Consider the following 13815-nt stretch of genomic DNA (forward strand, 5'->3'; position numbering starts at 1 on the left):
ACAATTCAGTGGCATTTACTACATCCATAATGTGGTCCCACCACCACCTGTATCTAGTTCCAGAACATTTTCCTCACTCCAAAAGGAAGCCCTGGACCCAGTTAAGCAGTCACTCCCCATTCTCCCTCTGCACCCCTGGCTCCCACTCTAATCTGTTTTCTGTGTCTATGAATTTGCCTATTCTGGGTTTTTCATGTAAATGAAATCTTTCAAGATGTGACCTTTGGAGTCTGGCTTCTTTCACCTGGCATAATGTTTTCGAGGTTCATCCATGTTGTAGCGTGTGTCAGTACTTAATTCCTTTTCATGGCTGAATCGTATCCCATTGTATGGGTACACTGCATGTTGTTTATCCATCCATCTATTGATGAACTGATGGGTTGTTTCCACCTTTTAGCTATTTTGAATTGTGCTGCTCTCAACATTCATGTACAGGTTTTATTTGAATACCTGTTTTAAGTTGTTTTGGGTATATACCTGTGAGTGGAATTGCTGGGTCACACGGTGTTTCTATGCTTAACTTTTTGAGGAGCTGCCAAATTGTTTTCCACAGTGGCTGCACCATTTTACCTTCCCACCAGCAGCGTTTAATGGTTCCAATTTCTCTACATTCTCACGAACACTGCTTATTTTCAGTTCGTCATTATTATTATTACTCTAGCCATGCTAGCTGATGTGAAGTTGTATCTTATTGTGGTTTTGATTTACATTTTCTAATGACAAATGATACTGAGCATCTTTACATTAGCTTTTGACCATTTGTCTATCTTCCTTGGAGAAGTATCTACTCAAGTCCTTTGCTGTTTTTCTTTTATAAGGAAGATTGGCCCTGAGCTAACATCTGTTGCCAATCTTCTTCTATTTTATATAGGATGCTGCCACAGCATGGCTTGATGAGGGGTGCTGGGTCTGTGCCCGGGATCTGAAACTGCAAAACCTGGGTCACCGAAGCAGAGCATGTGAACTTAACCACTATGCCACGGGGCCAGCCTGCTTTGCTCACTTTTTAATTGAGTTGTATAGTGGCTACATGTATAGCAGGTACATGATTTGAAAATATTTTCTCCCAGTCTGTGAGTTGTCTTTTCACTTTCTTGTTAGTGTCCTTTAATTCACAAAAATTTTTAATTTTGAAGAAGTCCAATTTATCTTTTTTTATTTTTTTAATCTTTTTAAAAAATTGCTTGCGTTTTTGGTGTCATATCTAAGAATTCACTCCCAAATCCAAGGTCATGAAGATTTACTCCTATCTTTTCTCCCAAGAGTCTTATAGTTTTAGCTCTTACATTTGGGTCTTTGATCAATTTTGAGTTAACAAACTTTTGTATATGGTGTGAGGCAGGGGTTCAACTTCAGTTTTTCACATGTGAGTATCCAGTTGTAATACTTTGGTTTTTAATATAATCTATTTAATTGTAAGTTTATATAATTTAACTTTTAATTATGATCATGTTTAACACCTGGCTTGCAAAATTTCTGAAAATTTAACACTCAGCTCTTGTGAGCCAGTTTGAGCTGGTGTGAGCTGGCTCCAGCAGGCCACTACTTCCACCTCACCCTGCTTAAACAATCCTGCTGCTGAAGGCTGGCATTTGGATTTGTTTTTCTTGAGGAGCTGAGCTGGGGGATGGTTGTTGTGTGCTTATGGAGCTCCTGGGGGATGGGCACCTGAAGAAGAAGGATCTGGAGACCCCTATCCTCTAGCCATGAGCCTGTCTGACATTTTCCCATTGCATCTGGCTTTCCCTCCCGTGGTTCAAAGAGTGTGGCTGAGTTTCTCTTGTTCCCTTGCCCAGGATTTGTCCAGCTGTTCCTCCTGGCTAAGAGGGACCTGACTGTGTTCCAGCTGGATCTGAGGGGGCTTTGGAAGCCCCGTCTTGAAGCAGAGACCAACCTGATCCTGAGATTGAGGAAGTGCTCCTTTTCCTGGTGGGGTGAGGAGATAAAATACAGAATGCCAAATTACGTGTGGGTTTCAGGTAAATAATGCATAGTTTTTTTAGCATAAGCATGACCCATGCAAGATTTGGGACATACTTATACTAAAGAATTATGCATTATTTATCTGAAATTCAAATTTAGCTGAGAGTCCTGTGTTTTCACTTGGTAAATCTGGTAAGCTTCCCCTCAGGTCAGTTTTCTTCCTTAGTGCCCTTGTCCAACAGCAGACACTCAGAACTCCAGAGTGAGAATGGCCCTGGGGAGGTGCTGATTCTCTTCCCGTTTTACAGATCTGGAAACTGAGTTCCAGAGAAGGAAAGAGACAGGCCCCAGTACATGGAATCATTGTGGACTTTGGGGACCTCACTGAGCTGAGCTACATGACTTTTCTTTTTCATGAAGTCAGCATATTTTGTGAGCGTCTTCTGTGCACGGGCACTGTGCTGGGTGTCGGGGGATAACAGTGACAAGGCTGCCATAGAGGGCAGCCTATGGACATAGAGGACAAGCCTGTGTAGAGGGCAAGAATCGAGAGTTCCCTTTAGACATGTTAAATAAGAGACGTGTATCAGTTACCTGACAAGTCACTTCCACTCTCTGAGCCTCAGTTTCCCCTTTCCTAACATGGAAATAAGAGTACTTTTCTTGGGGGATAGTTGTCTGGCTTCAAAGTGGTGATGAAATGTCTGGTGGGGACAGGGAAGAATTTACAGTTGGAAGAGAGAAAAGAGGTACCCATGGTAAAGTTTGGTTGTTGCCCACAGGTTACCTGGCATCCTGGGACACTCAGATGATGTGGGATGGAGGTGCCAGAACTCACCTGCCCTGCCTCACCTGCCAGGGACCAGCCAGCTCCTGCTCCTGGCCCCCCAGGGGCCCCAGGTGGGCAGGCCTCACCTCGCCTGACCCTGGGCCCTGTCATCCTGCCGCCAGAGCAGGGCCTGGCCCCCACTGTGTTCCTGAAGGCCCTGCCCATCCCATTGTACCACACAGTGCCTCCTGGGGGCCTCCAGCCGCGCGCCCCCCTAGTGACAGGCAGCCTGGATGGGGGCAATGTGCCCTTCATTCTCAGCCCCCTGCTGCAGCCGGAAGGACTTGGCCCCACCCAGATGGGGAAGCCAGTGGCTCCAACGCTCACCGTGAACATCGTGGGTGCTCTGCCTGTCCTGTCGCCGGGCCTGGGGCCCACGCTGGGCAGCCCGGGCAAGGTGCGGAATGCCGGCAAGTACCTGTGCCCTCACTGTGGCCGGGACTGCCTGAAGCCCAGTGTTTTGGAGAAGCACATCCGGTCCCACACGGGTGAGCGGCCCTTCCCATGTGCCACATGCGGCATCGCTTTTAAGACCCAGAGCAACCTGTATAAGCACAGGCGCACCCAGACGCACCTCAACAACTCTCGGCTGTCCTCGGAGTCCGACGGTGGTGGAGGCAGCCACCTGGAGGAGGGGGACAAGGCTGGAGAGACCTCCAGAGCAGATGGCAGAGGGGACAGCTGGAGCCAGAGAGTGCGCGATGCGGCCCAATCAGAGAGACCCCTTTCTCCAGGCGCCCAGCGTGCTGGACACTGCCCACTGCCCACCACACGTCTGTTCCCTGTTGCCAAGAACCTAGATCTGAAGTTGGAAGCTATTCCCTGTCCAGGGTCCACATTCACTGACAGAGAGGCCCCTTTGGACTCTACCCATACCGCGTCCGCTGGGCTCCCAGTGGCCGGCACACAGCCGAGGCGTAAGCTCCTGGAACAGAAGTCTCCGACCGCCAGCAGGTCGTGCTTCGTGCAGCAGCAGCAGCAGCAGGCGATGTCCGCGGAGAAGCCCTGGGACCCCAAGGCCTCGGAGGGCCGGCTGAGGAAGTGCGAGAGCACCGACTCAGGCTACTTGTCCCGCTCAGACAGCGTGGAGCAGCCGCTGGCACCTTCTAGTCCCCTGCACAGCCTTTCGGAGCACAGTGCTGAGTCCGAGGGGGAGGGCGCCCCAGGGCCCGGAGGCGCCAGGGCTGAGCCGGGGGAGCAGGGGCCCAGCTTGGAGCTGGAGAAGAAGCAGCTGGAGGAGCGCATCGCCAGGCTCATCTCACACAACCAGGCCGTGGTGGACGACTCCCAGCTGGACAACGTGCGGCCCCGCAAGACGGTCCTGTCCAAGCAGGGCAGCATCGACCTGCCCATGCCTTACACCTACAAGGACTCCTTCCACTTTGACCTCCGGGCCCTGGAGCCTGGACGGAGGAGGCAGGCCGCCCTGTGCTCGGCCCGCTCCACCTTCACCCCCCTGGACAAGACGCGACCCCTCTTCTTTCACTCGGTCCCCACTCAGCTCTCCACCACCGTGGAGTGTGTGCCGGTCACCAGGAGCAACTCACTGCCCTTCGTCGAGGGCACCAGAATGTGGCAGGAGCCGCTGGACCCCCAGGACACCTGCCCCAGGAGGCAGAAGCCTCTGAGCCCCAGGCCCACCCCTGCCCGACTGGTGGGTGTCCCCAGCAGTCACCCCCGGGCCCTGGTCAGACAGGCCGCAGTGGAGGACCTGCCGTGTCCGCCCACTGGAGACACTCCGGCCCCTGCAGAGGCCCCAGATGGAAAAAGAACTGCTGTAGGGGAGAGGGGTGCTGGCCAGGCCAGAGCGACCAGTAGGAAAGGCAGCCAGAGGAAGCTGAAGATGTTCTCCCAAGAAAAGTGGCAGGTGTATGGGAGCGAGACGTTCAAGAGAATCTACCAGAAAATGAGAGCCAGCCACCACGGAAGCAGGAAGGCAAAGGAGGAGACAGTGGGCAGTGGGACAGGGCTGGACCATCCTCTCCAGGCGGAGGCAGCAGGGTGCAAGGGCGCAGCCCCGGCCCAGGATGAGAGGACCCCTGTCCTTGGGGACATTTCTGTGGGGGCCAAGCCAGGGCCTTGGGGAAGTCTGCCAGCCCCAGAGGGCTTCTTGGTGACTGAGCCCCAGAAGCAGAGGGAGACAGTGGCTAGAGCGGGAGGCAGTGACCAGCCTGGGGTGAACAGGGCCACCTCACCCCCAACTCTCAGCTGCACAGAACCCCCCTGTTTGGGTAGCAAGAGCCCTCAGATTCCTCCAAAGGGGAGGCTGGAGCTGGGGTGTCAGCTGTCCCCAGCACCTGGTCCCCTCAAAGAAAGTGACCTACAGGCTCCCAGGCTGGCTTCACCAGACCCCAAGCTGGAAGGAGGCACCTGTAATGGTAGGGGCACAAAGACCTGTCAGCGGGCCCAGACCGTCCTCAGGCAGCCCAGTAGTAACTCTGGGGAGCCCCAGGCTCTGGAAGACAAGCTCCCCTCGGAGAGGAAGAAGCTGAAAGTGGAGGAGCTGAGCTGCCAGGAGCAATCGGAGTGTTCGGGAGCAGAAGGAGAGGCGCCCGGCAGCCCCATGCAGGCTGCCTCCCCATCATCTCAGAACCAGGACAGTGGCCCTGGGAACAAGCTAGGAGGGCTGCATGGCAGCAGCGACTGCATGGCGAGGGGCAGTGCTGGACAACAGGGCAAGCCCCTGGAGACCTCTAGCGCCTCATCCGCTGCTTCTTCAGTGGCGCTGTGGCAGGTGGGGCCGAGGGCCGAGGGGCCCTCCCTGTGCCCTGCAGCTGCAGCCACCATGAGTCCCTCCCAGCCGGCTGTCCAGCCTCGGCCTCCTGGTGCCCTTGCCGCCCCGGCGGACGCTGCCTTTCCTCCTAAGTACCTCCTCAGGTTACCTCAGGGAGAGACCCACCCCTCTCTGCTCGATGCCCGGGGACCAGCGCAAGGCCAGGCCCCTCTCTGTGGGAGAAGGTGTCCCGAAGAGCGGGCACCATTTGTGGAGTCAGGGCTGGGGGCCCTCCTGCCTCCCAGCGCAGTCTCGGGCCTGGCCCCCGGCGGAGAAGACAGCTTTGAGGAGGATCCCTGCCAGTCCAGGCTGGGGGACTGGAGAAAGGGGGTGCAGGGAGACGAGAAAGGAGACCTGGACACCAGCACCCCAGCAGCTGGAGAGTCTCCTGGCTTGGCTGCCGGAGCCCCCAGGGAGACAGCCTCCTTCCTGCCTACGCCAGTGTGTGACTCCCCCAGGAGTGCGACCCGTGACACCCGCCACCTCTGCATGGGCAGCACTTTGGCGAGGGCCAGGCCCTCTGGGGGTGTCCTGAATCCCTGGGCACCCAACAGGGAGCTGAGGGCTCCTCCCAAGAGTGCCCCAGAAGACCCTCCTTCTGGGTCCCTGGCAGGGCCCAGTGCCTGCTGCTCCCTCTGGCCCAGCTCCTTCCTCTCGGCCCCCATGCCCTCGGGCTGGCCTGAGCTGGCCTTGTGTCCCCACTCAGAGACCCCTGGGAGCTCCAGGGCACGGGGTCCTTTCCCTACCCTGAGGGCAGAGCCCCTGCTCGTCTGGTGTTGTCTGAGCCGCAGCCTCCCTCTGCCCATGGAGCAGAAGGAGAAGGCTGCTTCCGTGTACTTGGCGCTGCACTCCCCTGGGGGCACCCCCCGGGACAAGGGCCCGGACGCCCAGCCGGGGCGCAAGGCTGTGTCGGGAGGATGGCCCAGGACAAGCCCAGGAGAAGGAGGGCAGGCACAGACGTTGAAGGTAACACCCGGCTTTGCTCTGGGGCTCCGGAGGGCTGAGGGAGCACGCTTAGCAGGCAGGACTTGTAATGATAGAGAGAAAGTGTGAAGCCATCCCTTGTAGCATCTGCCGTCCATTATAATGTCTTCTCAGCCTGCTCCCCAGGGAAGTTGGGGCTACCACATATAGGGCAGGAGAGAATAAAGGCCAAAAATGCAAAATAAAGTGAAAGAAAATCATGAAAAAACAAATTTCAAAGGAAAGAATTATTGTACCCTAAACTCTGGGTGAAATATTTTTCATAACCGGACATAAAATTTAACTGAGCTTCCTGGGAATGGAGGCAAAAAGTGAAATGAGATACTGCTCAGGAGAGCTCTCTGGGTAATCTAGGATTATAAACCAGAAACTCTTATTGGGAGATGGACTCCAGGCAAAAACCACCCCCCAACTTTTAAAAGGAGAGAGCTATTGTACCAGGGACTCTGGAGAAATAATTACTATGATCAGATTTAACTTACATCTGAGTTTCCTGGGAGCAATGGCAAAAAGGGAAAGGAGATGGGTGCTCTAGAGAGTTCTCACTTGGTGGTTAAATGATAAGTTTATAGTCCCATCTTGAAAGCAAGTCTGTGCATCTGGATTTTATAATTGAGGGCATTGTCCTGCTCTATAATGTCTTAGGCCAGAGCAACTGAAGAGGGTCCTGGACCTCAGTTCTAATTTAACCATACAGAACAATGACAGGGCCTGGACTCCAGAGCCTTGCCTTCTTCTCCCAGGCAGAGCCTGAGGGAGTGGCAGCACTTTCCTCATCCTGAGAGTGGTGGGTTGATAAAAAATGTGTGGGGCCTGAGGGAGGGGAAATCCAATGCCCAGTTTGGCCCTCCTTCTTCCAAAAGGCAGTTAGGTATTGGTGGGGGGTCCCTGGAAAGGTAGAGTTGGGGGAGGGAAAAGAGCTGGCCATGGTGTTCCCTAGCCTCCAGTTTACTCCAAACGTCTGAGTTTTTCTCTGTGGATCCAGCCCTGGCAGAATTCCAGAAGGTTCCACCCAGGAACGCTCAGACCATTTGGTGATGCAGCATTTCCATGCCTTGATTTCCCCAGACAGGCATCCTATCTGTAGAGAGAGAACCCTTCTGTGTTGTTCTTACCATGAGGGCTCTGAGCAATATGATGCCAACATGCCTGGTATTTTCAGCTCTCCCACCCGTTAGCCCCAGGGATGGCGTCCCAGGACCCGGTGACTGAGCCGGAGTGGAAAAAAGGACTGCGTCGTAGGAGAGTGAAGATGTCTCGTGGGAGCAGCAAGCAGAAAAAACTGAGCCTCAACTCCAAAAGGTAGGGTGTGAGGCCGCAGCTGTCATGTCCACATGTGCCCATAGTGTCAGGAACTGCAAACTCTGATTTTGCTAAACCTCCAAGCAAAACTTCACATGGGACTCAAAAGGCATCTCTGTGCTCCAGAGAAAGAGTTCCTGTGTGGGAACTGGGGTCTGCAGTTTCACCGTTAGAGGCTCATTCTGTTTCCCCGTCAGCCCACCTGGCATGGCCTCACTGGCTATGTGTTTTCAATGGAGCCTTTCTAAGGCCAGGGATCCAGCAAATATTTGAAATAACTGAGTTGAAAACACATCCATCCAGCTTAAGTCCTGAAGAGAGAGTGTGTTAATTATTTACGGCTTTTATTGCTATTTTAATTATGCAAGCGATGCGTGTTCTTTGCAGAAAAATTAGAAAATAGAGACGAGCAAAGAAAAGACAATGAAACATCCTGGTAATCTCACCATTCGGAGATAACCACCACTGACATTTAGGGGCACGCCTTTCAGGACTTTTCCCTGTGACACGTGCATGCAGGGCATCTACCGCCAACAAACGGGAGGACGTGTGGATTTTCATACCACTGGCTCATCATGTCTTTGCTGGTTGTCTTGCTCCTTTGCTCAAAACCCTTCAGGCTGCTCACGGCACACAAGCTAAAAAGCAAATTCTCCAACCAGCCCCCACCCTCTCTCGGCCCCCCACGAAGCTTTTCCGGCTCATTTTCCCACACTCTCTACCACTCAGCGTGCTGTCGTGCTGTCTCTGCCTCTCTCGTTCTCTAATTCCCTCTCCAAACCCAGACCCCGGGCGCTCTCCTGCAGCCCCCCTTCATGCCTCGGCCCCCGCACGCTCCCCTGCCTGGGCCGCTCAGCCTTCTTCCCCTGCTGTCAGTATTGGGTCCACAGCCTAGATAGTCTTCAGGCGAGAACGCAGATTCCTAATTCTTCCCCACAGCTGCTCAGACCCTCAGTGGCTGCAGATGGCAGACCCTCTTCTGGGGCCCCTGCCCCCATTTCAGTTGTCTGCCGGGACCATGTCTCCAGAGCTGACGTCGCTGAGGGCCTGCTGTGTGCCAGGCCCTCTATGATGACTCCCCATTTTTCCCATGAGGAAATTGAGACACAGAGATCAGGGGACCTCCCCAAGACTCGGATTTGAACCAGCACGTCTCACTCCAGAGCCGTGTGGCGAACAGCAGCTTGCCCCAGTGCTCGCAGCCCGTAATGGGCATGAGAGTCGCCTGGAGCTTTCTGGCGTTTTCTTGTGTTTCTGGGTGGAATTCGATGGGTCTGGGGTGGGGCCTGAGAGTCTGTATTTCTCACACACTCCCAGATGGTGCTGAGGATGTTGGCTCAGGGAGCACGCTTGGAGGAGCAATGTCTTATGCTGCCCCAAACCACATCCTGTCCTTTCCAACATGCCCATCATTTTGGGGGGCATGTTCTTTATTTCACAGATCATTCAGGGCTCTTGTGATAGAAGACCAATTCTAAGTAGCCGGAACAAAAGAAGAACCCCTGCCTATGTTACAGGGACAGCCAGCCCTAACCTAAACTGTGGGGAGTGGGGAGGGACAGCCCCCTAAGGGAAACGTGGGATGGATGCTGGCCAGACCAGAGTAGCCACCCACGGGATTCTGGGAGCACAGGGACACTGGCAGTTGGCTTTGTTCCTCCTCAGCTTCTCACGCGTAAACTGACATTGAGGAAATGCTAAACTCCCTCTGAGTGATGACTGACAAGCCTGCAGTCTCCAGGCTTCTGTCAGGGTCCTGGGAAATGTGGTGGGGGGGCGGGGAAGGGTGGGTTGCCTCATTAACAGCTCCCTGCTTCCCGAGACTTCAACTTGACTAACTCAGCAAACCTTCATCGTGCACCCGCTAGGAGACCGCCAGGGAAACTTTCCCAGATAAGACTGATGGTCCAGGCTGGTGCTCCAAGAGGCCTGGAGACATCTCTCCAGGATGCCTTGAAAGCCTACCAGCAGCCCAGGGGCCAAACATGGCTCAGGTAGGAATCTCGTTAGGCCCGGACCATTTTAAAAAGTTTTGACACTTAGTAGCCAAATAATAATTATCAGGGGATTTCACATAAAAATCTGGATTTTCAGCTTCTCTTGAAACATCTGAAGCTCTGAAGACACGAGGCCTGCTTTTCTGCCTGGCAGCAATTGGCTGGAGCTGAGTCGTGGCCACCCCTTGTGGATAGCACCTGTGCTCTGCAGTTCGCCTCAGACCCTACGTCCCCCTATTGCCTTACACTCAGCCTGCCTCTCTCAGTCACGTCATCTGCCTGTTGCTTCTAGGCATTTGAGCTTGCAAATCTTGGTCTTAATATCTGGTCTTGTGGGAGCCAAAAGACTGCCTTCCCAGTCGGCGAGCTCCTCAGCAAGAGCCTGCGGGTGGGAAAGTGAAGGGGCAGTGGGCGCCCATGTAGAACAAGGAGGGGTCTGAACCAAGACTTAGCAGCTCTATCCTGGAGCCCCTGAGTGGGTGAAATGGGGATGACACCACTGAAATTTTTATATCCACCAAATGTTTTTGGTTGGCCACCATGCATCCATCATCTATGACTCTATCGGCTCAGGACCGTCCTTTGAGTTAATTCCACTTGCAGATCCCTCTGCCTCCACCTGCACCCCCGCCCCTGGCTCCTCACATGGCCAGCGCCCCCCGTCCCAGCAAAGACAGCAGCAAGGCAGCAGGGGCTTCCCAGGCCTCAGCGGTTCCCCCTTTTATTCTCTATCCATCGCCTGGCTTTATTTCCTTTGTAGATTCATTTTCTTGAGTCATAGAAAGGTAGATCATCCTGAGGGGGCCTGACCTAATCAGGTGAGGCCTTTAGAAGAAGATCTAGAGGTCAGAGATTTGAGGCAGCAGAGACACATGCTCTCTCCATTGTTGGCTTTTAAGAAGCAAGCTTCTTAGGAATTTTAATTGCCTCAGTTACATATTTACCTTTCCCATATTTTATTAGTTAGAAACAAGCCACAGGTTCCACCACACTCAAGGGGAGGGGATTATACAAGGCTGTGACTCATGGGGCCACCCTCGGGTGCATCTGCCAGAAATGGTTCCCCCAGCTCACCCTGCTGTGGAATTGGGACTGCACTGGAGTTTTCTGACCCCGTATCTTCTATCATACCACTCATGGTGAGCAGTTGCTAAGATTTTAATGTGGGGACACACATTTAGGGAAGTGTTCGTAAGGGAATATGCTGGGCTTATAAGGAAAAGTTCCCTTTAAAGACAAATTTCTTATCAGGCCACTGGTTCTATAGCATTTGGCCTGCAAAGATTTCTTAAAGAAGACTACCAATTTGACCCACGTGAGGTCTCAAATTTAATTAATTCTCCGGTGGTGGAGTGACACGGTTAGATGATAGAGCTTCTTGGAGAAATGCCCTCTCCACTTCTCTTTCACATTTAACCCATCTTCAGAAACATGGAGTTGGTGCCCAATTCTGAGCGCCAGTGTTGGGAAAATGCCGAAAGTTGGTGCCCAGTCGAAAAGTGCTTTACAAAAGGGCTTCGAGTTCACTGTTCGGGAAGCCATGCACGGAGCTTATTTTTTCTTGTAAAAAGTTTTCAACTCTGTATATTGAAATCCATCCATTTTTCAGATAGTAAGTCATGACCAATTTGTAATAGAAGTCAATAGTAACATAGGATTTGTTTTGCACGTATTTGCTCTGCAGCTAACCAAACAGAAATACTTCTATTTCACGAAGTAAGGGATCTATCATCTGTCTGTCTTTCTGCTTATCTATCTACCTATCTATTTATCATCTATCATCTGTCTGTGTTAGTTTTCTGTTGCTGCTATAATAAATTATCAATTTCGTGGGTTATTTTAAACAACGCAAACTTACTCCTGTCTTGTTCTGTAGGTCAGAAATCCAGCACAGGTGTCCCTGGATGACAATCGGGTGTCACAGGCTGCACTCCCTTCTGGGGGCTCGGAGGGGGTCACCCGTTTCCTGTTCTCTTGGGTTGTTGGCAGAATTCCATTCGTGGCTTGTGGCTCCCTTCAGCCAAATCCCCAACCAGTGAGGATGAGTCAAGTCTCTTCCACACTTCACATCTCTCCTCCTTCTTCAGTCTCATCTCTCTGACCCAATCTTCTGCCTCGTCTTTCATTTTTACCGACTCACGTGGTTAAATTAGGCTCACCCGGATAACGCAAGATAATCTCACCATCTCGAGGTCCATCCCCTCAATAACAACTGCAAATCCCTTTTTCCATGCAAGGTAACATAGTCACAGGTTCTGGGGACTAGGACGTGGACAACTTGTAGGAGTGCGTTACTCTGCCTGTGACACCATCTATCCATCCATCCACCCACAGATGTGTGATTGTATATTGTGCATCTACGCGTCAATTTATGTATCCACCTACCCACTCACGTATGTGTGTGCATGCATCTCTATTTGTCATCTATCAATTAGTGTGTTCTCTCCTCAAGAAAGAAGCCTCTTTTTAAATTCACTTTCTATTTCATGTGAGTTGTCTTAACATTCTACAGAACATGAAATACTGTAGCAAAGATTCCACTATAGGCCTCAGCTCAGAGAGAATGGTAAAATTCCTGTATCAGAGTATCTGTTCTCTCTTCTTTTTTAAAAAAAATTAAAAATACAGGAAAGTTCAGAAAACATGTAACAGATTCCTCCTGCATGATCTAGAATGAACAAATATTAACATTTTGTCGTATTTGCTTTTGAGTCTTTAAAAAAATCTTACTTTATTATATTATATATTAAATAAAATAAAACTAATAAAACAAAAAAGATAATAGATGTAGTCTGATGTATCTGGCACTAATTGTTTCAATCCATGTTTTCATACTTTGCAAATCAATTTATCCACTGATAATATATACTATTGATTTGTCTCTTTAAACTATGTATAGAAATATCATACTGAATTTATCATTCTTCAGCTTGATTTTTAAACTCAACACTGTGTTTTTGAAGATCTGGTTGTATTGGTAAGTACAGATCAACTTCATTTGTCTGAATTGTAGCAGAGTGTTCCATCCCATGAAGATGGCTCATTTTATTTCCCATGCTCCTATTTATGGACATTTAAATTGTTTCCAACTTTTTTTGGCTAACTTCACAATGAGCATGCTTATACGTGACTCCTTAGGCACAATGCAAGAGGTTTTCTAAGAAGTACACCTAAAAGTGAAATTGCTGGGTTATAAGATAATCATTTTTAACTTTACGAGTTATCAGCAAATCCCCCCCAGAGTGGTTGTGTCATGGCTCGTTTCCACAAGCTGTGAGTGAGAATTGCCCTGCTGTCATGCTCTTACTAATGCTTGTTATTAGCAAATTTTTAATGTTTTGCCCATCCAGAGTTTGTAGGATTCTGTATATATCCCACATTTGTATATATTCTTTGCCTGTTATATTCACTGCAAATATTTTTCCATGTCTGTTTGTCCTTTGAAGCCCATTCGTTTATACTGACCCACATCATTACAGACATCTTGCCTCTTCACTCTATTTTGCATAACACCTTCGTTCTGGGATTATTTTCTTCTGGCTGAAGCATCATCTTTAGAATTTCCTTTAGAGAAGAAAAATTTCTGTTTTTATTAGTCTGAAAATACACTTATTTCATCCTTGTTGTTCAAACATATTTTTGCCGGACGTGCAGTCCTCGGTTGACAGCTATTTTCTCTCAGCACATCAAAGCTCTTGTTGCACTTTTATTTGGCTTCCATTTTGCCGTGGAGAAGTCAGCTATTAGTCTACTCATCTGTCCTTTGAAGGTCTTTTATCTCTGGCTACTTTTAAGACCTTCTTTTAATCTTTGGTGTTCCATAATTTTACTTTGATGTATACAGGTCCACGTTTCTTTTATTATTCCATTAGGACCCATTGGGCTTTTATGGTTTGTGGATTGATGTCTACCCAGGAAATTCTCAGCCTTCAGTCTCCACACCTTGCCTCTTTCCCGTGCTCTGTCCTGTCTTTCCGGGACACTGGAATAACGTGTCTTCGATCTCC

General features: G+C 50.7%; 1 protein-coding gene across 8 annotated transcripts in view; it reads left to right on the top strand.

The window, feature by feature from the left end:
* Positions 1 to 13815, top strand: part of ZNF831 (zinc finger protein 831) — a 110668-nt gene that overhangs the window by 40252 nt on the left and 56601 nt on the right. For 6 of the 8 annotated variants that reach the window (XR_011494712.1, XR_011494713.1, XM_044748317.2 and 3 more), the window contains 3 exons: positions 1797 to 1934; positions 2706 to 6491; positions 7672 to 7811. Coding sequence is in view for 6 of the 8 variants with exons in the window: in XM_044748317.2 (XP_044604252.2) it covers positions 2742 to 6491; positions 7672 to 7811 (3890 nt within the window). In the remaining 2 variants the exon portion in view is untranslated. Of the gene's footprint in view, positions 1 to 871; positions 1042 to 1796; positions 1935 to 2705; positions 6492 to 7671; positions 7812 to 13815 lie in introns of all 8 variants that reach the window. The other 2 variants (XM_070486196.1, XM_014830656.3) reach the window with 2 other exon arrangements.

Source organism: Equus asinus, chromosome 15 (assembly GCF_041296235.1).
Source record: "Equus asinus isolate D_3611 breed Donkey chromosome 15, EquAss-T2T_v2, whole genome shotgun sequence".
Classification (NCBI taxonomy): Eukaryota; Metazoa; Chordata; class Mammalia; order Perissodactyla; family Equidae; genus Equus; species Equus asinus.